Source organism: Hyperolius riggenbachi, chromosome 6 (genome assembly GCF_040937935.1).
Source record: "Hyperolius riggenbachi isolate aHypRig1 chromosome 6, aHypRig1.pri, whole genome shotgun sequence".
Lineage (NCBI taxonomy): Eukaryota > Metazoa > Chordata > Amphibia > Anura > Hyperoliidae > Hyperolius > Hyperolius riggenbachi.
Window position 1 is genome coordinate 78,134,412 of NC_090651.1, and position 27,419 is coordinate 78,161,830.

General features: G+C 46.5%; 1 protein-coding gene and 1 long non-coding RNA gene across 2 annotated transcripts in view; one reads left to right on the forward strand and one right to left on the reverse strand.

The window, feature by feature from the left end:
• ATP6V0B (ATPase H+ transporting V0 subunit b) overlaps positions 1-4,367 on the reverse strand; it is a 34,109-nt gene extending 29,742 nt beyond the window's left edge. Inside the window, exon 1 of the mRNA XM_068239553.1 lies at positions 4,149-4,367. Coding sequence (XP_068095654.1) covers positions 4,149-4,215 — 67 coding nt within the window. The 5' untranslated portion in view covers positions 4,216-4,367. The remainder of the gene's footprint in view (positions 1-4,148) is intronic.
• An 80-nt stretch (positions 4,368-4,447) lies between these two features.
• Positions 4,448-27,419, forward strand: part of LOC137520947 (uncharacterized) — a 111,582-nt gene continuing 88,610 nt past the window's right edge. Inside the window, exon 1 of the long non-coding RNA XR_011021973.1 lies at positions 4,448-4,517. This is a non-coding gene — a long non-coding RNA (uncharacterized lncRNA). The remainder of the gene's footprint in view (positions 4,518-27,419) is intronic.

Below are 27,419 nucleotides of genomic sequence, written 5' to 3' on the forward strand. Positions count from 1 at the left end.
GACACAACATTGGTCAGACTGAATGTGAATTGCATAGGATATTGCTTGTAGTGTGTGGGTCACTAGTCGATCAACTATCGATCTGAAGTCGATTCCTTAATAAAGTTGATTGCTTGGTCGATGGAATCAGAGTTGCTACATGTATGGCTACCTTTAGAGGCAGAGGATCAGCAGGATAGCCAGACAACTAGCATTGCTTAAAAGGAAATAAATATGGCAACCTCCATAAACCTCTCATTTGAGTCCTTTAATGCTGCACGCTGTTAGCAGTCCTTGCCCTGGTGAGCCGCCCGTACCATGTCAGAAGCAGAAATTACAATTGGGGAAGTGTAAAATCTTTTAGAATGACAAAATTACTCAATCAGCACACAGAGGAAGCAAGCATTTTGAAATAACACTTGCTCGAGGCAGCTGGAAAATCAGTGTAGTTGGCAAAGCTCACCCAAATATTCACAACAAAATTCAAGCATGTAAAATAGCAACATAACTACGGTAGATCTAGTAACTGACCAAAAATGAAAGCATGAACTCAACAAAAACATTATAAATTATTTTCAATAATGAGACTTCATCAGGGTATCAAAAACTGTTCTGAATACTCAGATACAGTATGCCACTACACTTATATTTCAAAACTTCAGTATGCCATTCTCCGAATCATGAACCAGCAAATAGGCAGTCTAGTAGCTGGTTCATGGTTTCATGCTGTAGTAGATAAGGAGGTGAATATACCATTAAAACCCACAGAAATGTCATTTCGAGACCTTCATGAATTCAAGGAACAGATCAAACTAGACTTCTCCAGCTCAAACCTAAAGTGTAGGAGTCACAATGTTTACCCCCAAACACTACAAAGCAGCTTGTCAACTCCTCCCCCACTATGTCACTGGAATAATCAGAAAGATTGTGGACTGAACAACATCTCATTGTAAACCCTTGACAAAGTCATAGAGAGACAAATAACTACATGTGGGCAGCCACAAAAACAAAACTAAATAACTGATCTCCCAATCATGCCGCAGAAGTAGAGCCCCCCCCCCCCCAATCATGCCGCAGGAGTAGAGTCCCCCCCAATCATGCCGCAGACGTAGAGCCCCCCCCCCCAATCATGCCACAGGAGTAGAGTCCCCCCCAATCATGCCGCAGGAGTAGAGTCCCCCCCAATCATGCCGCAGGAGTAGAGTTCCCCCCCCACCCAATCATGCCGCAGGAGTAGAGTTCCCCCCCCACCCAATCATGCCGCAGGAGTAGAGTTCCCCCCCCACCCAATCATGCCGCAGGAGTAGAGTCCCCCCCCCCCCCCAATCATGCCGCAGTAGTAGAGTTCCCCCCCCAATCATGCCGCAGGAGTAGAGTCCCCCCCCCCAATCATGCCGCAGGAGTAGAGTTCCCCCCCCCAATCATGCCGCAGGAGTAGAGTTCCCCCCCCCAATCATGCCGCAGGAGTAGAGTTCCCCCCCCAATCATGCCGCAGGAGTAGAGTTCCCCCCCCAATCATGCCGCAGGAGTAGAGTTCCCCCCCCAATCATGCCGCAGGAGTAGAGTTCCCCCCCCAATCATGCCGCAGGAGTAGAGTTCCCCCCCCAATCATGCCGCAGGAGTTCCCCCCCCCCCAATCATGCCGCAGGAGTAGAGTTCCCCCCCCCAATCATGCCGCAGGAGTAGAGTTCCCCCCCCCCAATCATGCCGCAGGAGTAGAGTTCCCCCCCAATCATGCCGCAGGAGTAGAGTTCCCCCCCCCCCAATCATGCCGCAGGAGTAGAGTTCCCCCCCCCAATCATGCCGCAGGAGTAGAGTTCCCCCCCCCCCAATCATGCCGCAGGAGTAGAGTCCCCCCCCCCCAATCATGCCGCAGGAGTAGAGTTCCCCCCCCCCAATCATGCCGCAGGAGTAGAGTTCCCCCCCCAATCATGCCGCAGGAGTAGAGTTCCCCCCCCAATCATGCCACAGGAGTAGAGTTCCCCCCCCCAATCATGCCACAGGAGTAGAGTCCCCCCCCCCCCCAATCATGCCACAGGAGTAGAGTTCCCCCCCCAATCATGCCGCAGGAGTAGAGTTCCCCCCCCCCCCAATCATGCCGCAGGAGTAGAGTTCCCCCCCCAATCATGCCGCAGGAGTAGAGTTCCCCCCCCCAATCATGCCGCAGGAGTAGAGTCCCCCCCCCCCCCCCAATCATGCCGCAGGAGTAGAGTTCCCCCCCCAATCATGCCGCAGGAGTAGAGTTCCCCCCAATCATGCCGCAGGAGTAGAGTTCCCCCCAATCATGCCTCAGGAGTAGAGTTCCCCCCAATCATGCCACAGGAGTAGAGTTCCCCCCAATCATGCCACAGGAGTAGAGTTCCCCCCAATCATGCCGCAGGAGTAGAGTTCCCCCCAATCATGCCGCAGGAGTAGAGTTCCCCCCAATCATGCCGCAGGAGTAGAGTTCCCCCCAATCATGCCGCAGGAGTAGAGTTCCCCCCAATCATGCCGCAGGAATAGAGTTCCCCCCAATCATGCCGCAGGAATAGAGTTCCCCCCAATCATGCCGCAGGAATAGAGTTCCCCCCAATCATGCCGCAGGAATAGAGTTCCCCCCCAATCAAGCCGCAGGAATAGAGTTCCCCCCAATCATGCTGCAGGAATAGAGTTCCCCCCCAATCAAGCCGCAGGAATAGAGTTCCCCCCCAATCATGCTGCAGGAATAGAGTTCCCCCAATCATGCTGCAGGAATAGAGTTATCTATTGCAGTTGCTCTACAATTTTCTTCCATCTAGAAATAAAGAATCACAAGATATTAGAATTAATGGAAACTATGACTGACTTCCCACTTCAACGTGACACTTCCTCAAATCTCAAGGGCTAAAAAACAGTTACAAGGTTACACTAAACAAAATACCCCTAAGCATAGATACAGCGTGCAGATTTGAATTCACATTTGCACACTGCCATTATAAGGAATTTGGAAAACAACTGGAATGGCAAATTGCTATTGAGGATATCTGAATTACAGGGAGTATTTATTAATCATACACAAGGAAGGCTCTTGCATCACCTGCATGATGCTTTCAGGATAGGAGGGAGAAGAAGAAACAAAATATATGCAGTGTTTTAGCATTGTATCATAGTAATGAGAAAGCATAGAAGAACAGATGGAGTCAAGAAGGAAAAAAGGAACAAGCGAATGAGTCGATTCTTGCTTTGAGGACAAGTTAGGGCAACAAGATACCGACAAGTCTGAAAAGGAGTAGCTGCCGGAAGATGTTAGATACAGATAGTGGGGTGCTAGAGATACGGCAAACTGTCCTTATACCTACAATGATAAGGTAGAGACAAGTATTTCATTCGACCAAGCAGAATGTTTCTGCTCTACAGAAACCAGAACTAGTATAGCAGAATCCGAATCTTGGCAACAGTTTAGGGGACCCAGCAGGAAACAGTATGTATATATATATATATATATATATATATATATATATATATATATATATATATATATATATATATATATATATATATATATATATTTTTTTTTTTTAATAGATAGCGCCAGCATATTTCACAGTGCTTTACAAAGCACAATAAAGTTATCCAGTCACAGTACCCTCTCGCAGCTCATTGCATTGTGATTGGCCAAATAGTGCAGGCGTAGTTTACTACAACCTATTGGAAACTTAGCAGTTCGAGAGGGTGCCTTCCACCCAACCACGTTAGCTGAATTTCCCTATGAGGTGTTTTTCTGGGTCCCCTAAAGTAGATGTTACCCAACTGCAAATTTTCAATTCATGACCCATTCATCCTGGTTTCTGTATAAGGAAAAAATGACATGTCAACAGAGGTGCAGCATTTCTACAGGACACAAAGGTGATCCACAAACCAGAAACTATGATGTGAAGATTTCAGGAATGGGAATGAGATAGGATGAATGATCTTCTTATCTCCAGGATACGGGTGATCAAGGATTGTATATTGACACCTCAAAGGAAGGAGATTCTGGGAGGCAGAAGCTAATGAGGATAGGGACAGACAGACTGTGATAATAATGGGGTTTCTGCTCTCACATAGATGATGGTGGGGCAGAAGACCAGGGTGACCCCGGTGCAAAGCAGCAGATGGGGGAAAAGGAGGTAAGGGGAGGGAAGAGGATGATGGAGGTGGAGTCCTCTTACCAACAATGATAAGGGTGGCCCAGAAGGCCAGGGAGACCCCCGAGTACAGCAGCAAGTGTCCGTTCATGGCGGAGCTCTCCTCCTCTCTTGGCCTCTGGATGTTACACTGATCCGGGAGGGGGGAAGAGATGAGCTGAACGACACCGGCCACAGATCAGCTGACTCCCACCTTCCAATCACCTGACCGCTCACCACATGACCATCCCTTCCCCCCGTCAGGCGTCAGCAGCCTTCCGCTCCGTACAGCGTCACCTAACGCAAGCACGTCCAATTCGGAGTCTTGTACGCTTTACCGCCGCCATCTTTACTACTGGCATTTTCCTCTCACACATCTGTAGGAGTCTGGAGGGCGAGCGGCTGTGGAATGGGGTAAACCGAATCATGTAATAAGCATAAAAATAAACAAAAAATTACACACTACTGGGTTATTGTTCATTTCTATTCTGCTACTCTAGCATGTTCTGTAGCACTGCATGGAGAACACTGACCCATTCAAATCGGTTATTAAATGTAAAAGGGCAATCCCTTCTAAATCAGTATGCCAGTGTATTATATTAAAAGGGCAATCCCTTCTAAATCAGTATGCCAGTTTATTATATTATGGCTGCTGGTGACTTAAAAACAGTGATAGATCTTATTGAATTGAAGTGCACTTGTCACAAACTTGGACAACTCAAGTGTACCCAAGCCAAAGCTTGGGTACACAAAAATCAGATATTAAGAGAGGCTACCATTCATAAAGCAATACCGCATGCGGTAATGCAGAAAACAGCTGACTCTACCGAGCACTTAGCAAAATTCCCGAGCAGAGGTAAATTACCGACTTGTGCGGTAATTACCTCAACACATGTCAGTAAATGTCAATTCATAAAGATTAGAGAGCAGGCGGTAATGGCACAGAACATACTGTCTGCTTTGAAGAAGTGATAAGAGAGCGATAACAGCAAAGTTAATGGAGACAGATCTCCCAGGCAGTAGCAGAGGAATCGGAACAAACAAGGCTTCCTATAAATACCCCAGGCTGTGTTTTTAACCTCTTTGGTACCTGTTTTCAGATGTATTCACTTCAGAAAGCATGGCATATGTAAAGTTTCTTGAAGTTCTTCTAAGCTGTGGCAATTAGATAGATTGTTTAGAAAGACTAAAGGTGCGTACACACATGCGACTATAGTCGTTTGAAACGATCTTTCCCCAATCATTTCAAACGACGATCGTTTAAAAAAAAGCAGCCAACGACCATTAAGTCTAACGACGGACGAGCTAAATCGTTAAAAACGAACGATCTAGCTTGGCGGATTTTTCCCAACGACGATCGTTTGCAAAAGTAGTACATCGTTGGAAACGGTCGTTCGTACTAGGCTTGATATGCGCATTTCACTATTTCTCCATGGAACTTTTCATTTTTATGCACAGGCGCAATAGGTGCTTTTACGTGATGTAACGTTCGTTCTAACGATGTGATCGTTACACACCTTTTAAAACTAACTTTACGTAGGTCGTTCTTTCGTCAATTAAAAGTTTGTTCGTCGTTGACAACGAACGATCGTTGTCGCATGTGTGTACGTAGCATTAGACAGATACAGAGCAGATTCAGGGTAAGGAGAGGCAGTAAAAAATGCGCATCAAAAGACAGTGGCATAGCTAAGGACCTGTGGGCTCCGATGCAAGTTTTACAAGAGCTTCCATAGGAAAAAGTTGGCAATTGCCCCAGGGCCCCAGAGCATGTAGGGGCCCCCAAGGTGTCCCTCCTAGAGTTGAGCTGAAATTTTCGTAATTTCGCATTACTATAATTACGCATGCGAAATTTGCGATTACGATGCGAAATTAGCGTACCGAAATTGCCATTAAAATCGTAATTGAAAATACCATAAGCGTAATTTTCAACGCGAAATTTCGCGTTTCGTTCATGCCGTAATTTCGCATTAAACGCTACCGTAATTTCGCGTTAAACCGTAACGCTCCGTATAATATAAAAAAGCCGCCGACTTTAAGGGTTAATAGCAAAGCCCCCTTAAATGCTAAGAGCCTCAAATTTGGAGAATATATTAAGGAGATCAGGAGGAATAAGAGGAAAAAATTTTTTTTTCAAAAAGACCTTATAGTTTTTGAGAAAATCGATGTTAAAGTTTCAAAGTAAAAATGTATACATTTAAAAACCCGCCGACTTTAACGGTTAATAGCAAAGCCTGCTTAAAGTTTAGGAACACCAAATTCCTAGGGTATATTAACCACTTGCCGACCGCCCACAGCCCATGGGCGGCGGCAAAGTGGACGCCTAAAGGACCGCAATACGCCTTCAGGCGGCGCGTCCTTTAGGCATGCCGGGGGAGCGATCGCGTCATTGATGACGCGCGCTTCCCCTGGCAACTGGCTCCGCCCACCCGCCGTAACATCCCGCCGGCCATACGGAAGCGCCGGCGGGATGTTAACCCCGCGATCGCCGCTACAAAGTGTATAATACACTTTGTAATGTATACAAAGTGTATTATACAGGCTGCCTCCTGCCCTGGTGATCCCAGTGTCCAAGGGACCACCAGGGCAGGCTGCAGCCACCCTAGTCTGCACCCAAACACACTGATCTGCCCCCCCCCCGCCCACTGATCGCCCACAGCACCCCTCAGACCCCCCCCCCCCCTGCCCACCCCCCAGACCCCTGTTTGCACCCAATCACCCCCCTAATAACCCATCAATCACTCCCTGTCACTATCTGTCAACGCTATTTTTTTTTTTATCCCCCCCCCTGCCCCCTGCCCCCTCCTGATCACCCCCCACCCCTCAGATTCTCCCCAGACCCCCCCCCCCCCCTGTGTACTGTATGCATCTATCTTCCCTGATAACCTGTCAATCACCCGTCAATCACCCATCAATCACCCATCAATCACCCATCAATCACCCCCTGTCACTGCCACCCAACAATCAGCCCCTAACCTGCCCCTTGCGGGCAATCTGATCACCCACCCACACCAATAGATCGCCCGCAGATCCGACATCAGATCACCTCCCAAATCCATTGTTTACATCTATTCTCTCCTCTAAACACCCACTAATTACCCATCAATCACCCATCAATCACCCCCTATCACCACCTGTCACTTTTACCTATCAGATCAGACCCTAACCTGCCCCTTGCGGGCACCCAATCACCCGCCAACACGCTCAGATTGCCCTCTGACCCCCCCTTATCAATTCGCCAGTGCATTAATTACATCTGTTCTTCCCTGTAATAACCCACTGATCACCTGTCAATCACCTGCCAATCACCTATCACCCATCAATCACCCCCTGTCACCCCCTGTCACTGCCACCCATCAATCAGCCCCTAACCTGCCCCTTGCGGGCAATCTGATCACCCACCCACACCATTAGATCGCCCGCAAACCCGCCGTCAGATTACCTCCCAAATGTATTGTTTACATCTGTTATCTTCTCTAAACACCCACTAATTACCCATCAATCACCCCCTATCACCACCTGTCACTGTTACCTATCAGATCAGACCCTAAGCTGCCCCTTGCGGGCACCCAATCACCCGCCCACACGCTCAGATTGCCCTCAGACCCCCCCCCCCCCCCTTATCAATTCACCAGTGCATTAATTACATCTGTCCTTCCCTGTAATAACCCACTGATCACCTGTCAATCACCTGCCAATCACCTATCACCCATCAATCACCCCCTGTCACTGCCACCCAACAATCAGCCCCTAACCCGCCCTTGCGGGCAAACTGATCACCCACCCACACCAATAGATCGCCCGCAGATCCGACATCAGATCACCACCCAAGCGCAGTGTTTCCATCTATTCTCTCCTCTAAACACCCACTAATTACCCATCAATCACCCCCTATCACCACCTGTCACTGTTACCCATCAGATCAGACCCTAATCTGCCCCTTGCGGGCACCCAATCACCCGCCTACACGCTCAGATTGCCCTCAGACCCCCCCTTATCAATTCGCCAGGGCATTATTTACATCTGTCCTTCCCTGTAATAACCCACTGATCACCTGTCAATCACCTGTCAATCACCCCCTGTCACTGCCACCCATCAATCACCCCTGTCACTGCCACCCATCAATCAGCCCCTAACCTGCCCCTTGCGGGCAAACTGATCACCCACCCACACCAATAGATCGCCCGCAGATCCGACATCAGATCACCACCCAAGCGCAGTGTTTCCATCTATTCTCTCCTCTAAACACCCACTAATTACCCATCAATCACCCCCTATCACCACCTGTCACTGTTACCCATCAGATCAGACCCTAATCTGCCCCTTGCGGGCACCCAATCACCCGCCTACACGCTCAGATTGCCCTCAGACCCCCCCTTATCAATTCGCCAGGGCATTATTTACATCTGTCCTTCCCTGTAATAACCCACTGATCACCTGTCAATCACCTATCAATCACCCATCAATCACCCCCTGTCACTGCCACCCATCAATCACCCGCTGTCACTGCCACCCATCAATCAGCCCCTAACCTGCCCCTTGCGGGCAATCTGATCACCCACCCACACCAATAGATCGCCCGCAGATCCGACGTCCGATCACCTCCCAAGTGCAGTGTTCACATCTGTTCTCTACCCTAAACACCCACTAATTACCCATCAATCACCCCCTGTCACTGCTACCTATCAGATTAGACCCCTATCTGCCCCTAGGGCACTCAATCACCCGCCCACACCCTCAGAATGCCCTCAGACCCCAGCCCTGATCACCTCGCCAGTGCATTGCTTGCATCTATTCCCCCCTCTAATCACACCTTGAGACACCCATCAATCACCTCCTGTCACCCCCTAGCACACCTACCCATCAGATCAGGCCCTAATTTGCCCCGTGTGGGCTCCTGATCACTCGGCCAAACCCTCAGATCCCCCTCAGACCCCCTTCCGATCACCTCCCCAGTGCATTGATTGCATCTATTTTCCCCTCTAACCACCCCCTGAGACACCCATCAATCACCTCCTGTCACCCCCCTAGCACTCCTATCCATCAGATCAGGCCCAATACAACCTGTCATCTAAAAGGCCACCCTGCTTATGACCGGTTCCACAAAATTCGCCCCCTCATAGACCACCTGTCATCAAAATTTGCAGATGCTTATACCCCTGAACAGTCATTTTGAGACATTTGGTTTCCAGACTACTCACGGTTTTGGGCCCGTAAAATGCCAGGGCGGTATAGGAACCCCACAAGTGACCCCATTTTAGAAAAAAAGACACCCCAAGGTATTCTGTTAGGTGTATGACGAGTTCATAGAAGATTTTATTTTTTGTCAAAAGTTAGCGGAAATTGATTTTTATTGGGTTTTTTTCACAAAGTGTCATTTTTCACTAACTTGTGACAAAAAATAAAATCTTCTATGAACTCGCCATACACCTAACGGAATACCTTGGGGTGTCTTCTTTCTAAAATGGGGTCACTTGTGGGGTTCCTATACTGCCCTGGCATTTTAGGGGCCCTAAACCGCGAGGAGTAGTCTAGAAAACAAATGCCTCAAAATGACCCGTGAATAGGACGTTGGGCCCCTTAGCGCACCTAGGCTGCAAAAAAGTGTCACACATGTGGTACCGCCGTACTCAGGAAAAGTAGTATAATGTGTTTTGGGGTGTATTTTTACACATACCCATGCTGGGTGGGAGAAATTTCTATGTAAATGGTCAATTGTGTGTAAAACAAATCAAACAATTGTCATTTACAGAGATATTTCTCCCACTTAGCATGGGTATGTGTAAAAATACACCCCAAAACACATTATACTACTTCTCCTGAGTACGGCGGTACCACATGTGTGGCACTTTTTTACACCCTAAGTACGCTAAGGGGCCCAAAGTCCAATGAGTACCTTTAGGATTTCACAGGTCATTTTGCGACATTTGGTTTCAAGACTACTCCTCACGGTTTAGGGCCCCTAAAATGCCAGGGCAGTATAGTAACCCCACAAATGACCCCATTCTAGAAAGAAGACACCCAAAGGTATTCCGTTAGGAGTATGGTGAGTTCATAGAAGATTTTATTTTTTGTCAAAAGTTAGCGGAAAATTGATTTTTATTGTTTTTTTCACAAAGTGTCATTTTCCACTAACTTTTGACAAAAAATAAAATCTTCTATGAACTCACCATACTCCTAACGGAATACCTTGGGGTGTCTTCTTTCTAAAATGGGGTCATTTGTGGGGTTCCTATACTGAACTGGCATTTTAGGGGCCCTAAACCGTGAGGAGTAGTCTGGAAATCAAATTTCGCAAAATGACCTGTGAAATCCTAAAGGTACTCATTGGACTTTGGGCCCTTTAGCGCAGTTAGGGTGCAAAAAAGTGCCACACATGTGGTATTGCCATACTCGGGAGAAGTAGTACAATGTGTTTTGGGGTGTATTTTTACACATACCCATGCTGGGTGGGAGAAATACCTCTGTAAATGACAATCTTTTGATTTTTTTACACACAATTGTGCATTTACAGAGTTATTTCTCCCACCCAGCATGGGTATGTGTAAAAATACACCCCAAAACACATTGTACTACTTCTCCCGAGTACGGCGATACCACATGTGTGGCACTTTTTTGCACCCTAACTGCGCTAAAGGGCCCAAAGTCCAATGAGTACCTTTAGGATTTCACAGGTCATTTTGCGGAATTTGATTTCCAGACTACTCCTCACGGTTTAGGGCCCCTAAAATGCCAGGGCAGTATAGGAACCCCACAAATGACCCCATTTTAGAAAGAAGACACCTCAAGGTATTCCGTTAGGAGTATGGTGAGTTCATAGAAGATTTTATTTTTTGTCACAAGTTAGTGGAAAATGACACTTTGTGAAAAAAACAATAAAAATCAATTTTCCGCTAACTTTTGACAAAAAATAAAATCTTCTATGAACTCACCATACTCCTAACGGAATACCTTGGGGTGTCTTCTTTCTAAAATGGGGTCATTTGTGGGGTTCCTATACTGCCCTGGCATTTTAGGGGCCCTAAACCGTGAGGAGTAGTCTGGAAATCAAATTCCGCAAAATGACTTGTGAAATCCTAAAGGTACTCATTGGACTTTGGGCCCTTTAGCGCAGTTAGGGTGCAAAAAAGTGCCACACATGTGGTATCGCCGTACTCGGGAGAAGTAGTACAATGTGTTTTGGGGTGTATTTTTACACATACCCATGCTGGGTGGGAGAAATAACTCTGTAAATGGACAATTGTGTGTAAAAAAAATGAAAAAATTGTCATTTACAGAGATATTTCTCCCACCCAGCATGGGTATGTGTAAAAATACACCCCAAAACACATTCTACTACTTCTCTTGAGTACGGCAATACCACATGTGTGGCACTTTTTTGCAGCCTAACTGCGCTAAGGGGCCCAAAGTCCAATGAGCACCTTTAGGCTTTACAGGGGTGCTTACAAATTAGCACCCCCCAAAATGCGAGGACAGTAAACACACCCCACAAATGACCCCATTTTGGAAAGTAGACACTTCAAGGTATTCAGAGAGGGGCATGGTGAGTCCGTGGCAGATTTCATTTTTTTTTGTCGCAAGTTAGAAGAAATGGATTCTTTTTTTTTTTCTTTTTTTTTGTCACAAAGTGTCATTTTCCGCTTACTTGTGACAAAAAATAATATCTTCTATGAACTCACTATGCCTCTCAGTGAATACTTTGGGATGTCTTCTTTCCAAAATGGGGTCATTTGGGGGGTATTTATACTATCCTGGAATTCTAGCCCCTCATGAAACATGACAGGGGGTCAGAAAAGTCATAGATGCTTGAAAATGGCAAAATTCACTTTTTGCACCATAGTTTGTAAACGCTATAACTTTTACCCAAACCAATAAATATACACTGAATGGTTTTTTTTTTATCAAAAACATGTTTGTCCACATTTTTCGCGCTGCATGTATACAGAAATTTTACTTTATTTGAAAATTGTCAGCACAGAAAGTTAAAAAAATCATTTTTTTGCCAAAATTCATGTCTTTTTTGATGAATATAATAAAAAGTAAAAATCGCAGGAGCAATCAAATAGCACCAAAAGAAAGCTTTATTAGTGACAAGAAAAGGAGCCAAAATTCATTTAGGTGGTAGGTTGTATGAGCGAGCAATAAACCGTGAAAGCTGCAGTGGTCTGAATGGAAAAAAAGTGGCCGGTCCTTAAGGGGTAGAAAGACTGTGGTCCTCAAGTGGTTAAGGGGATCAGTGGGAATAAGAGGAGAAATTTTTTTTTCAAAAAGACCTTATAGTTTTTGAGAAAATCGATTTTTAAGTTTCAAGGGCAAAAATGTCTTTTAAATGCGGAAAATGTCAGTTTTTTTTGCACAGGTAACAATAGTGTATTATTTTCATAGATTCCCCCAAGTGGGAAGAGTTTTACTTACTTCGTTCTGAGTGTGGGAAATATAAAAAAAAAACGACGTGGGGTCCCCCCTCCCAGACCTCTTTAACCCCTTGTCCCCCATGCAGGCTGGGATAGCCAGAATGCGGAGCACCGGCCGCGTGGGGCTCCGCACCCTGACTATACCAGCCCACATGGTCCATGGATTGGGGGGTCTCGGAAGGGGAGGGGCAGCCAAGCTTTCCCCTCCCCCTCCGAGCCCTTGTCCAATCCAAGGACAAGGGGCTCTTCTCCACATCCGATGGGCGGTGGAGGTGGAGGCCGCGATTTCCTGGGTGGGGGGTTCATGGTGGAATCTGGGAGTCCCCTTTAAAAAGGGGTCCCCCAGATGCCCACCCCCCCTCCCAGGAGAAATGAGTATAGAGGTACTTGTACCCCTTACCCATTTCCTTTAAGAGTTAAAAGTAAATAAACACACAAACACATAGAAAAAGTATTTTAATTGAACAAAAAACTTAATCAACCATTAATACTTACCTGTCCCTTTAAATAAATGATCCCACGCAATATCCTCGGAAATGTTCTATCAGTTACAATGTAACAAAGTTATTACAATGTAACAACTTTGTTACATTGTAACTACGCCGCACCCGACGTCACTCACCGCCGCCGCCGCCGCCGCGTCTGTGCTGCAGGACCCGACAGAGCTCTGAGCTATAGCTCAGAGCTCTCGAAAGCATCTTTGTATTTGGGCTCCAAGGAGCCCCATTGGTCCTTAGCAGACCAATGGGGTTCCTTCTGATTCGAAGGAACCCCATTGGTCTGCTAAGGACCAATGGGGCTCCTTGGAGCCCAAATACAAAGATGCTTTAGAGAGCTCTGAGCTATATAGCTCAGAGCTCTGTCGGGTCCGTGCAGGACGCTAAGTCCCGCCGGCTCCGCTGCCCTCCCCGCCTCTCCCACATGTCACCCACATGTCACCCACATGTGGGTGACAGATGTGGGCGGGGTGGACAGCGGGTCCTGCACGGACGCGTATGCGGCGGCTGAGCGGCGAGTGGCGTCGGGTGCGGCGTAGTTACAATGTAACAAAGTTGTTACATTGTAATAACTTTGTTACATTGTAACTGATAGAACATTTCCGAGGATATTGCGTGGGATCATTTATTTAAAGGGACAGGTAAGTATTAATGGTTAATTAAGAATATTAAAGGACTTTTTTCGTGGTTATGTTTTGTGTTCAATTAAAATACTTTTTCTATGTGTTTGTGTGTTTATTTACTTTTAACTCTTAAAGGAAATGGGTAAGGGGTACAAGTACCTCTATACTCATTTCTCCTGGGAGGGGGGGTGGGCATCTGGGGGACCCCTTTTTAAAGGAGACTCCCAGATTCCACCATGAACCCCCCACCCAGGAAATCGCGGCCTCCACCTCCACCGCCCATCGGAGGTGGAGAAGAGCCCCTTGTCCTTGGATTGGACAAGGGCTCGGAGGGGGAGGGGAAAGCTTGGCTGCCCCTCCCCTTCCGAGACTCCCCAATCCATGGACCATGCGGGCTGGTATAGTCAGGGTGCGGAGCCCCACGCGGCCGGTGCTCCGCATTCTGGCTATCCCAGCCTGCATGGGGGACAAGGGGTTAAAGAGGTCTGGGAGGGGGGACCCCACGTCGTTTTTTTTTTTATATTTCCCACACTCAGAACGAAGTAAGTAAAACTCTTCCCACTTGGGGGAATCTATGAAAATAATACACTATTGTTACCTGTGAAAAAAAACTGACATTTTCCGCATCTAAAAGACATTTTTGCCCTTGAAACTTAAAAATCGATTTTCTCAAAAACTATAAGGTCTTTTTGAAAAAAATTTTTTCCTCTTATTCCCACTGATCCCCTTAATATACCCTAGGAATTTGGTGTTCCTAAACTTTAAGCAGGCTTTGCTATTAACCGTTAAAGTCGGCGGGTTTTTAAATGTATACATTTTTACTTTGAAACTTTAACATCGATTTTCTCAAAAACTATAAGGTCTTTTTGAAAAAAAAATTGTTCCTCTTATTCCTCCTGATCTCCTTAATATATTCTCCAAATTTGAGGCTCTTAGCATTTAAGGGGGCTTTGCTATTAACCCTTAAAGTCGGCGGCTTTTTTATATTATACGGAGCGTTACAGTTTAACGCGAAATTACGGTAGCGTTTAAAATGCGAAATTACGGCATGAACAAATAACCATTGTAATGCGAAAATTACGCGAAAATTACGCTTACGCGAAATTTCGCGAAATCCTTCTTCATTACGATTATGTACTTACGGCCATAATCGTAATTACACTAATTACGCGAAATTTCGCGAAATCGTAATTAGGTCATTACGCTCATCTCTAGTCCCTCCCCCATTTTAACTGTTGCTCCCCAGGGACTCTGCAGAGTCTGTTAAGTTGGGAGGTGATTGGGGGAGGGTAAGCAGCCAGCTCTTGGGCCCAGGAGGAAAATTTGGCTGCAACAAAGGGCCTCTAATGACGATTTTTTGTCTGTTGGGGGGCCCCCATGCTAATTTTGCCCTAGGCAAGCACTCTATACATAACAATTGATACGGTGCATCAAAACCTGCCAATGGCAATTACAGTGTCAGAAGTACAAGAAGGGGGTGGGGGAGCACTTTGTTATTGATGGATGGAAAATGCCGGCCAATCTCTAACGCAAGCGATTTGGCCAGCGGTGCCATTGTTCTCTATGGCAGAGTTTCCCTGCGCGATTTGCCTGCAGAGAAACTCTGCGGATTCGGAGCGAAAACCGATCCAGTGGAAACGGGCCCTAAAACCGCTCTGATCTAGCGTTTTTCAGAGCGGTTTGAGCTTTTCCTATACATTACATTGAGGCAGAAACGCATTTGCAAACCGCAAAAATGCTGCAGGACCCACGTTTGCGGTTTGCTAAAAATTGAGATACATTAATCAAGCGTTTTCAGAAGCGGCAGCGTTTTTGAAAACGCTACCAAAACCGCTCGGTGTGCACTAGGCCACAGAAGTCTAATATACCGAATGCGGTATTTTCCCGCCCAGATTTTTTTTACTGTACATGCTTTTATGAATGATAGCCAAAGCCTCGGGATCCTAATGAGGCTTCCCTCCCTACTCTGTGGTCTCCCGTCGCCGAGCGCAGCCCCCCCCCCCCCAGAACATTAGCGACAATGCGATGTCACTAATCACATCTGGGCCGCAATGGCCGACTGAGTGCACAGTAGCACGGATCTTCGTGCTACTGAGCATGCACACTCAGTACTGCACATGTGCGGACGGGCAAGCTCGGCCATTGTGCACACTTAAACCAGGAAGTGGAGCTGCGCATCCGGTGAAGGGGGGGCCGCACTCAGCGATGGGGGCTTGGAACAACCGAGGGGAGCCTCCTTAGGATTCTGAGGCTTCCCTCTCTAAGAAATAAGTGTTAGATTTGAATGTATTAGAAAAAAAATTGTTACCATATACCTACACATGTAATCTGCATTTTGAAATGATTAGCAGTGTTTCCAAGGGTTCAGGTTCAGAAGTGACACTTTTATTTTTATTGTAAAATGGGGACCTTGCCTTCTCCACTTCCACTTGGTGTTGTGAACTCCTTCCTTTAAATACGACGCATTTATTATACAGGTTTTGTGGTTAGTTAGATGCAGTCTAGGCAATAATTATGTCAGTAGCTCCACAACCTGTATAACTTGTGCAGGGCAGCACGGTGACGGTTAGCAACCTTGCCTTGAAGCTCTGGGTCCCCGTCTCAAATCCCAGCCAGAGCGCAATCTGCACATAGTTTGTATGTTCGTCCCGCGTCTGTGTGGGTTTTCCCCAGGCACTCCGATTTCCTTTCACATCCCAAAAACATAGATAATTGGCGTCCCCCTAAAATTGGCCCTAGATTACAATATACACCCCAACATTTTTTCAGCTGTGTGGAAGGAAAATGTAGCTGGGTGGAGCGGGACAGCAAAGTAGTTCATCTGGGTGCACGCGCGGAGGTGCAATTCGTCAGCTGCTGGTGCGGCTATAGCTGCAATGCTATAGTCTGCACCCCACGTAAGGGTAATTTGGGGTTCCAGCGATCACCGGACCCCAAATTAATTTTCCCTCCGAGTTGCTACAACTCAGAGAGCGAATACTATTTAATGCCGCCCGATGATTAAGCTGCAGTAGGGTGCGCCATCATTTTGTCTTGGGATCACTTTAAAGGGAACCTAAAGTGAGAAGAATAGGGAGGCTGCCATAGTAATTTCCTTTTAAACAATACCAGTTGCCTGGCAGTCCTGCTGATCCTCTGCCTCTAATACTTTTAGCCATAGACTCTGAACAAGCAAGTAGATCAGAGGTTAAGGCTGCTTTCACAGTGGGACGTTAAAGTCCCACGTTCCAGCAACCTGTAATTAGATTGACCAGACGACCCGGACTGCCTGGGACGCGTCCCGGATTCGGGGTCCGCTGTCCCAGGCAGCATGAGGTCCCGGGAAACGTCCCGCTTTCAGCAGCGGGACATCCCGGCCTCGGGACTCTGGCCACTCTCTCCTCATGAACTGGCAGCGGCGTCTATAGACGCCGTGCCAGTTCATTGCCTGCAGCCTCGCTCCAGCCTCCTTAGTCTTCCGGTGTCTGTTCCGACACCGGCAGGCGAGCAGGGCTGCGGCAAGATGGCTGCCGAAGCCCTGTACTGGAGACTATGTCTCCAGTACAGGGCTTCGGGCGCCATCTTGTCGTAGCCCTGTCAGCGCGGGAGACGAGCAGGAGGAAGTTGGTCCCGGGAGCAGCGCGCCAGAGGCCGGAGACTTCTGCCAGGTGAGTAAATGCTTTCTTTTCCAGGTGAAATGTGCTACCATTGCATTTATTTTCTGGTGAAATGTTTGCCCACATTGCGTTTATTTTCTGGTGAAATGTTTCCCCGCATTGCATTTATTTTCTGGTGAAATGTTTGCCCGCATTGCGTTAATTTTCTGGTGAAATGTTTGCCCGCATTGCATTTATTTTCTGCTGACATGTTGCCCACATTGCGTTTATTTTGTACTGACATGTTTGCCCGCATTGCGTTTATTTTGTACTGACATGTTTGCCCGCATTGCGTTTATTGTCTGGTGAAATGTTTGCCCGCATTGCGTTAATTTTCTGGTGAAATGTTTGCCCGCATTACGTTAATTTTCTGGTGAAATGTTTGCCCGCATGGCGTTTATTTTGTACTGACATGTTGCCCGCATTGCGTTTATTTTGTACTGACATGTTTGCCCGCATTGCGTTTATTTTGTACTGACATGTTTGCCCGCATTGCGTTTATTTTGTACTGACATGTTTGCCCGCATTGCGTTTATTTTGTACTGACATGTTTGCCCGCATTGCGTTTATTGTCTGGTGAAATGTTTGCCCGCATTGCGTTTATTTTCTGGTGAAATGTTTGCCCGCATTGCGTTAATTTTCTGGTGAAGTGTTTGCCTGCATTACGTTAATTTTCTGGTAGAAACAACAGTTCAGGAGCACCCAGAAAAAAGGACTTTCCAAGATAAAGGTGTGCCAGGTCCTCACCCCTGTACCTAGGGGTCAAACAATCTCAAAATCACAAAGGTCCGGCACCACACAAGGTGAATAAAGCTCAGTGGTTGTTTATTGCAACATCAAGCAATAAATACAAAGGCAACGACAGCCCGCTGTTTCGGCCTATAAGGCCTTTGTCAAGTTGCACAAAAGACACATAGTGACCATACACAAGTATATACACATAAAGCCCCGCCTCCTTGGGACATGAGCCAATCCAGAGCGGAGGAGCGAGCGGACCTGATGGGAGACAGTCTCCGTGCAAATGCACCAACAAACAAATGACAAAAAACACTTTTGAAAAAAGGAGACTCACCAATCAGGGAGCGCCGTAGGTCAGTGTAATGTCCTCACGAGTGGCCACACCGTATACCGTATAGTGAGTATGCGGCTCTTGTTGATATATACATGTTGCTTGGCAACGCTTGCCGCTCCGCCCACCGCTGACTGTTCAGAGTGTTTGGGTCTTGCTGGGCAACCTGGCGGCGCGCGTGATTGGACGCTGGAGTCATGTGCTTTACACACATGACTCTGATGTCATCATTGCAGCCTCCCATTGAAGGGGTTGGCGGCGTGAACTTGATGCGCTGTCTGTGGCCGCTCGTGAGGACATTACACTGACCTACGGCGCTCCCTGATTGGTGAGTCTCCTTTTTTCAAAAGTGTTTTTTGTCATTTGTTTGTTGGTGCATTTGCACGGAGACTGTCTCCCATCAGGTCCGCTCGCTCCTCCGCTCTGGATTGGCTCATGTCCCAAGGAGGCGGGGCTTTATGTGTATATACTTGTGTATGGTCACTATGTGTCTTTTGTGCAACTTGACAAAGGCCTTATAGGCCGAAACAGCGGGCTGTCGTTGCCTTTGTATTTATTGCTTGATGTTGCAATAAACAACCACTGAGCTTTATTCACCTTGTGTGGTGTCGGACCTTTGTGATTTTGAGAGTTAATTTTCTGGTGAAATGTTTGCCCGCATTGCGTTTATTTTGTACTGACATGTTGCCCGCATTGCGTTTATTTTGTACTGACATGCTGCCCGCATTGCGTTTATTTTGTACTGACATGTTTGCCCGCATTGCGTTTATTTTGTACTGACATGTTGCCCGCATTGTATTTATTTTATACTGACATGTTGCCCGCATTGCGTTTATTTTGTGCTGACATGTTGCCCATTGCGTTTATTTTCTGGTGTCTGGGGTAACTGTTACTGCATTTATTATTTAATGGTCATAGATGGCTATGTTTGCTGTTTTGTGGTTACGGTATACATCACACAGTTTCTGCACACCCATGATGCAAAGTCTCGTTTGACCACATCATGGCGTAAACACTGCTTTCTTATGCTTCGCTGTTACATCATTACGTTAGCTCCGCCCATACAATGTCAGAGCCACCCCCCCCCGGCCCCCTCCCCGTCCCAGGTTGGACCCACAAAAATCTGGTCACTCTACTGTAACGCAGCCTAACTCACAGAAATGAAAAATCAATGTGCTGTTCAGAGTGCCCATGTTGCGTTACATTGTAACAGTACACGTTGAATGAAAGTGCAGCATGCTGTGTGTTATTCTGGGCTTTAGCTGCGTTAGACTGCTTGCATATGCTCAGTGACTAGCCACATGGCTAATTAATATTCACTGCACTGTGGTGATAACCTGGACTGGTAGTGTTGTCCGGATCATGAATGAATCGGTCATTTGATTCGGATCTTTTTTGTGAGTCGAATCATCTGGATCACCACAATGAACGATTCGGTTCACAGTGGATGTCTGTCTGGAAGAAACAGGAACATACAGAATGTACAGTGCAGGGAAAGGCCTGTCCTGCTAGTCATTTCACCCCCAGTCTGCTTCCCTAGTAAAATGATTTAAATGATTAGTTTCAAAGATCCGGATCTTTTCAATGATCCGATTCGAATCATCCGAATCCTTGAAAATATCCGGACTTCCCATCACTATCCTGGAGCGGCTGTTCTATCAGTATAGATAGAACGAAAACAGCGCACCAAGAGCTGCATAACGCGGCTCAATCTGACGTCCAACTTCAACACCACCATGCGTTGCGATAGGGGCACGTTATGCGACCTTAACCCTAAAACACAACGTCTTGGTGTGAAAGAGGCCTTATGTCAAAAATCTGTTAAGATTAGCTGTATACTTATTTTAGGTCTGTGATTCAGACACTATTATAGCAGGACTGACCGGCAACTGATATTATGTAAAACAAATATGGCAGCTTCTGTATACCTCTCATTTCAGGTTTCCTTTAAAGCGAACCTGATCTCAGAACTTCTTCTCTTCTCTAAAATACACACAACATAATAATAACCTTTCAAGAAAAACATTTCTTTGTTACAGCTGATACTAATCCTGCTATAAATCGGCAGTGTATCTACTTCCTGCTTTCACGGAAGCAGACATATTGTTAACATCCTGTGCTTTCAAATTAGCCTCTCTGTCATGACAGTCAGCTGACACAGCTGAGGGATCAAATTACAACTTGTGATTACACACAGATGAGGGGGAATTAGACAGGCTAAACTCTCTAAATACATACAGGGTGCATTTCTCTGTGCTTTCCTTCTGTCCTGTGCAAGAGTTTGATTCCACTTTAAAGGAATGATTTGGCGATCTTGCAAGTTCCACTATAGTTTTGAGTAGAGCATAAAAGGATTAGAACAGCCAGGCCATAGCTCACAACTATCTCTCTTTTTGGATAGAAATTGTCCTGTCCATTGTTTAGCTATTTGATGCCCCAGAGAATGCAGTCTGAATCATCTCCCCCCAAACACCACCATCACAGTGTCTCCCACAACATGCTATTAAGGGCTCGTTTCCACTATCGCGAATCTGCATGCGTCCAACGCATGCAGATCCGCACATGTAATACAAGTGGATGGGCCTGTTTCCACTGTAGCGTTGTTGAGGTGTGTTTTTTTCAGCGTGAAAAAAACGCACAAAAGAGCCAACGATTTCGCCTGCGTCGGGAATCCGTGCGAATCGCCGCTAATGTATTTAATAGTAAAAACGCATGCGTTTGTTACATGCGTTTTTACCCGCGATTTCGCGTGCGATTTCGCACCTTTTTCAATTTTATTTAGCCCTGGCAGTGTCATGGTTAATTTCGCATGGCACCCTGCCATGCGAAATCGCATGCGAAATCGCGGGTAAAAACGCATGTGGAAACGCATCCGCATGCGTTTTTACAAGCGTCGGAATGCGGCCGAAATCGCGTCGCAACAGTGGGAACGAGCCCTATTCAACTATAAAAAATACATTTCTATAAGATAAAATAAGGACCAAACAATGTAGTTGGGGTACTGGGTGCATGTGGTTACTAAGTGATACTTGATACCATGTAGATGCTGGGTGTGGGCCATAGGTTGGTTCTAAGTGAAATGTGGGTGCAGGCCACAGATGGGTACTGGATGCCAAGTATGTGTTAAGTGGTAGTGTTTTTTTTTTCCGCTTTTAATACCATCTGCCAAGACATTCTGTACGCCAGCCTTGAACTACTTGATATCGACCTCACTTTATGTCCGTGGATCAGGGACTTACAAACAGAACGCAATTTCTCAAGCTCAACAGCTGCTCCTCTCAGGAAAGAATCACCAACTCAGGTGGCCCGCAGGGGTGTATTCTGTCTCCTTTCATGTTTTCCATGTACACGAACAGTTGCTCCTCATCCGCCAACTCTGCAAGTCATCAAATTTGCGGATGACACCACCATCCTCGGCCTCATTGGCAGCGACGCAGAGGTGGCATACAGGAATGAGATTGAGCGAATCTGTAAATGGTGCAGGGAGAATAAACTCGTTCTTAATGCAGCGAAAACAATGGAACTGGTTGTGGATTTAAGGAAGCGCCCTCCTACACCCACCCCCATCACCATCGAGGGATCTGAGGTCCCCAGAGTGTCAAGTGTTCGCTTGTTAGGCACCACCATCAGGAACGATCTTTGGTGGGGGGAGAACACCAGCATAATCCAGAGGAAGGTTCAACAAAGACTGTTCTTCCTGAGACAATTGAGGAAGTTTATCATGCCACGGGAACTGCTGACTTGCTTCTATTCCGCCACCATTGAGTCCATCCTCTGCTGTTCCATTGTCATTTGGGGTGCATCTGCAAGTGATCGGTTCAAACTTCAAAGAGTCATCAACAATGCGGAGAGAATCATCGGATCAGCCCTGCTGCCTCTGGACCTCCTGCACACTACCTGGCTGTGGTCCAGGGCAAACAAAATACTAAATGACTCCACCCACCCTGGCAGGCTATTCTTCAACCAACTCCCCTTGGTTTGCCACCTTAAAATGATCTCCACTAGAACCACTAGGCACAGGAATTCTTTCTTCCCTCAGGCCGTCCTTCTCCTGAACTCATGCTCCCTCTTAAGGGGCCCATACACTGGTCGATTTCAGCCATCGATCGATCAATTCGATACTATAGAATCGATTGATCGATCAGAAATCGATTCTTTTAAATCAGTAAATCGATCGTTTTTTATCAATTTCGATCGATTTGACTATCTGACAGAATGGAAAATCTAGATCGATCTGCTGGCAGCAGATCGATGGCCCATAGAGTTGCATTGGATCTAATGGTACAATAATGCATTTAGATTAATGTTCAATAGATTTCCAATAGATTTCATTCTATTGGAAATCTGTTCCTAGTGTGTGCACACATCAGACAGGCATCTGACAGAGATCTATCTAATGGTTAAATCTGCTGCAAATCTATAAGTGTATGGCCACTATCAGACATAGGTCCCCAGCTGCCCACCCCCACTGCCGAGTAGCCTCTGTGCCCTGTCTCTGCAAGGTTAACCCTCCCTGTTATCCATATGTCATATGCCTGTAATCTGTACTGTATGCCTTATGCCTGTTATCTGTACTTTATGTCATATGCCTGTTCAACTGTATGTTATCTACTTCACCATCTTGTGCCATGTGTATTACAAGCAATTCCTGGTGCGACCTGGTTGCACCTTGTGAATAAAGTTGATTACTATTACGATTAATGGTACTGGGTGCGGGCCATGGGTGAGTACTGGATGCCATGTAGGTACTGGGTGGGGGTGTTGGGTGCCAAATAGTACTGGGTACCATGTGAGTGAATAGTATTGAGTACCACGTGGATATGTAGAACTGGGTGCCATGTTGTTGCTGGCTGCAGGCCATGGGTTTGTGCTGGGTTCCATGTAGGTGCTAATTGGTTCTGGGTGATATGTGAATAAATAGCAGTGAATGTCATGTGAGTGCTGGATGAGGGCCATGGGTGAGTGCTGAGGGGCACTTAGTCCCATGTAGGGTTGGGTGTGGACCATTGGTGAGTACTGGATGCCATGTGGGTGCTACGAGGTGCAATGTTGGTGCTAAATGCTGCTATGAGTGCCATATGGATGCCACCGACTCCACAGCCATGGTATTTATCCTACAATTTTACATTGAAAAATGTTCCTCTTACTCATCTACAAAAATTGAGGTATGCCAAAGCCAAAAGCCCAATCACAATTGAAGCTTAGAATACCTGAAATGATTTTGTGATAATTTCAATGTGTATACAGGCCTTTACGAAAGCCAGACAACCTGTATTTTTCTTCACTACTGGCACAAGTAGTTCAATCCTGATCATCCTCCCTCCCCTTTCCATACAGCAGAACACCTTGTTCAGGAGAGAACTGAGCACCATGGTTGTACCGGAAAAGGCCATACAGAATGATCAGTTCGGGCACCCAATATTGGCAGTGTTTACCAAGAGCTGTTGCTAGGCACAGGTCGTCCAGGCATGTGTGTGGAGTGCAATTTCATGTACAGTGTGTGATATTGTGTTGTGCTCATTCCTTATGCTCTTAAGATAGTCCTCTGCATTGTGCTGCTGCCTGCGTGATGTGTATGGCCACACAGTGCACCCACCCACTCTCCTGCTGTGCTCTGCTGACTATTTTGCGTTATTTTGATCTCCAGACTCAGGTGTGTGTTAACTAGTGCCCCTTTTTCTCCCCACTCCTGTGTCCCACATGTACATGCCAACATTCACTCCAGGGCCGTTTCTTGGGCAGTGTGAGCAGAGCGACCGCCCTGGGCGCAGACCAGCAAGTAGAAGAAGGGGGGGCGCAGACAGAAGGACATAACCGCTAGAGATATGGTGACGCGCGGTGCAGCCAAATGGAAGAAGAAAGAAGATTACCAGTGTGATCACCTTCCTTGACTCCTTCTAGGCTGCCTGCATCCAACTTGAAGTCATCATCACATCACCACTGCATGACGACATCTGATGTCCTGTAGCGGTACTGCAGGCTGTCAGTGCGCAACGCCCGTGGAGGAATGGCCTTTCCGGGCTCTCTTGGCCTGTGTGTTTTCCTGGTCCCTGCTTCCTCCTGGATGAGCGGCTGGTCACTAGTAAGTAAGCAGCTCTACTTGTGACCTCTGGCTATGTGACTGTCCCTAAAGAGTAAGGGTTTGCGAGTCCACGGGGTGGGTGTGCAATTTTTACACCCTCGCCCTGAGTGCAATGAAGCGTAGAAACTGCCCTTATTCACTCATCTGTCTCTGGGCAGCAAAAGAGGAGCAGAAACACTCACAGCCATTCTCACTGCTGCCTGTGTCACCTGGGTGCTCTATAGCTGTGTTTCTTAACAATATTACAGCATGTTGTGTGCAGTAGTACTAGTCACTGAGGCAGGATAACTGAAACTAGGTTTATTTACAGGATTGACCAACTCTCTACATAAGCAGAATCTTCACTGTGTATCAACCCAGCAGAAAACCATGGACCAACAACCTACAACAGTCTAGATAACCTTATGAATTACAGAAAAATAACAGTGCCATCTACAGGCCAGATGGGTTCCTGCATCTGTAGATCTTGTAGTCCCTGCACATGTACATCTTGTAGTCCCTGCATCTGTAGATCTTGTAGTTCCTGCACACGTAGATCTTGTAGATCCTGCACATGTACTGTAGATCTTTTAGTCCCTGCATCTGCAGATCTTGTAGTTCCTGCATCTGTAGATCATGTAGTTTCTGCAACTGTAGATCTTGTAGTTCCTGCACATGTACATCTTGTAGTCCCTGCATCTGTAGATCTTGTAGTACCTGCATCTGTAGATCTTGTAGTACCTGCATCTGTAGATCTTGTAGTACCTGCATCTGTAGATCTTGTAGTACCTGCATCTGTAGATCTTGTAGTTCCTGCACATGTACATCTTGTGGTTCCTGCATCGGTAGATCTTGTAGTTCCTGCATCTGTAGATATTGTAGTACCTACATCTGTAGTTCTTGTAGTACCTGCATCTGTAGATCTTGTAGTTCCTGCATCTGCAGATCTTGTGGCTCCTGCATCTGTAGATCTTGCAGTCCCTGCATCTGTTGATCTTGTGGTTCCTACATCTGTAGATCTTGTAGTCCCTGCATCTGTAGATCTTGTGGTTCATGCATCTGTAGATCTTGTAGTCCCTGCATCTGTAGATCTTGTGGTTCCTGCATCTGTAGATCTTGTGGTTCCTGCATCTGTAGCTCTTGTGGTTTCTGCATCTGTAGATCTTGTAGTTCCTGTATTTGTACGAACGGAGAGGCAGAAGAGGATGGCATGGGATCAATCAGGCCGGTGGGGCCTGGAGGAAGCCCCAGATATGTATATTTTCTTTATAATCCCACATCTCAGGTGCACTTTAAAGAGGACCTGTAACTTAAAAAATGTCCCTTTGGGGGTACTTACCTCGGGAGGGGGAAGCCTCTGGATGCTATCGAGGCTTTCCCATCCTCCGCCCCACAGTGGCATCGCTAGGGGTCCCTGAACAGTGACTGTGGCGAACATTGCGGAAAGTCGTGCGCAATCGCCAACGATTTTCGTATGGTCCTGCACAATTACTGTCAGTCCTGGGTAGAATAAAATACAAATATCTTTCCTTTGCTCTCTTCCACTGACAGCACAGCCCCTCACCCCCACATCCTGTGTCAGGTCAGGAAAGAATTTCACACGTGGCCAACCCCCCTGGGCAGGGCCACACAGCTCATGTCTCCAAGCCAGCTCAAACTGGCTGAGATAAAAGTTCCCTCCAAGCTCATAGACTCAAACAAAGAGAACTTTAATTTATTAATAATTCAAAATAGGTTTGGCACAGCAAGGCAAAAATTACATTTCCTGATACCTAGAAAACTGTTCTATCATTCACCTGAATTACAATTTTCTAGCTATCAGGAATCAGTAGAGAAACCACTTTATCTGGCCTGCGTAGAGCGAATGCAATAGAATAGGCATGTATAGCCTCAGTTAATACAGGGTCGCAGGCCGCTTATGAATATAGTCTCGGATTTGCGATGCGCCAATCTGGGGCGGAGTCACACAGATTATTAATAATTGGTACATTTCTTGCTCTGAGTCTGGAGGTGGCAACCTTGCTGCCAGGGATAACCCTGCCTTAAACACACCTACTTTCCAGGTAGTGACGGCCCCAAAACTCAGGTCCTATAAAAGTGGGGCGGGACCAAACCTGCGCAGTTCTCCAAATTTCATCGATCAAGAAGGTCCAGGCATGCGTTCAAAGGAGGACTAGCGCATGCTGGGTTCAAGGACTCTTCACCTTAATGCCTACTTTTAAACTGGACTCTGTTTCTTCATTCTCCAAATGGACTATCAGCCATAACTAAGTAAGAATTTTCTGATTTTATTCCTTTTTATTTTTAAGCTCTGTGTGTATATGTTAATTGGTGTATATAACTGTATGTAATGCATTTTTGTGATTAAACATTTTAAAAATCGTTTAGCGGTTATGACTTGTTGCTGAACATACACAATCGTACTTATTCTCCTGAACTCGCTACCCTGTGTTTAATAGAAGTATACATTTATAACCCGTATGCGTGAATCCGGCTCAGATAGTCCGATCTGACCCAGATTCCTGCATACCGCAAAGGGTTAACAGAGCGTTCTCGAAGTCCTAGTATAATTACAGTAGCGGGCTGTGTAACTCGCTTGGTGGCAGATCTTTGAATTGTATGTGTGAGGTGAATGCGTTGGCATCCGAACGCTCCCTTCGCGAGTCAGTTCATCAAATTGCGAACTCGGGTTACCCTTCGTGATGAACAAAATGACCGTGTGAGAGGATTTCTGACACTGATCGATTGACCCCCATCCGCAGACCGGCCTTGCAGTCTGTGACAGTGACCATGTAAATATTTACCTTTTCCGGGTCCAGCACAGTAGTGGCTCTCCGCTCTGGGTCAGTTGTGGCCTCTTGGATGAGTTTTCTCTGCACTCTTGGGGTAATATTGGTCAGCCGACCACTCCTGGGAAGGTTCATCACTGTTCCATGTTTTTGCCATTTGTGGATAATGGCTCTTACTGTGGTTCGCTGGAGTCCCAACCCTTTAGAAATGGCTCTATAACCTTTACCAGA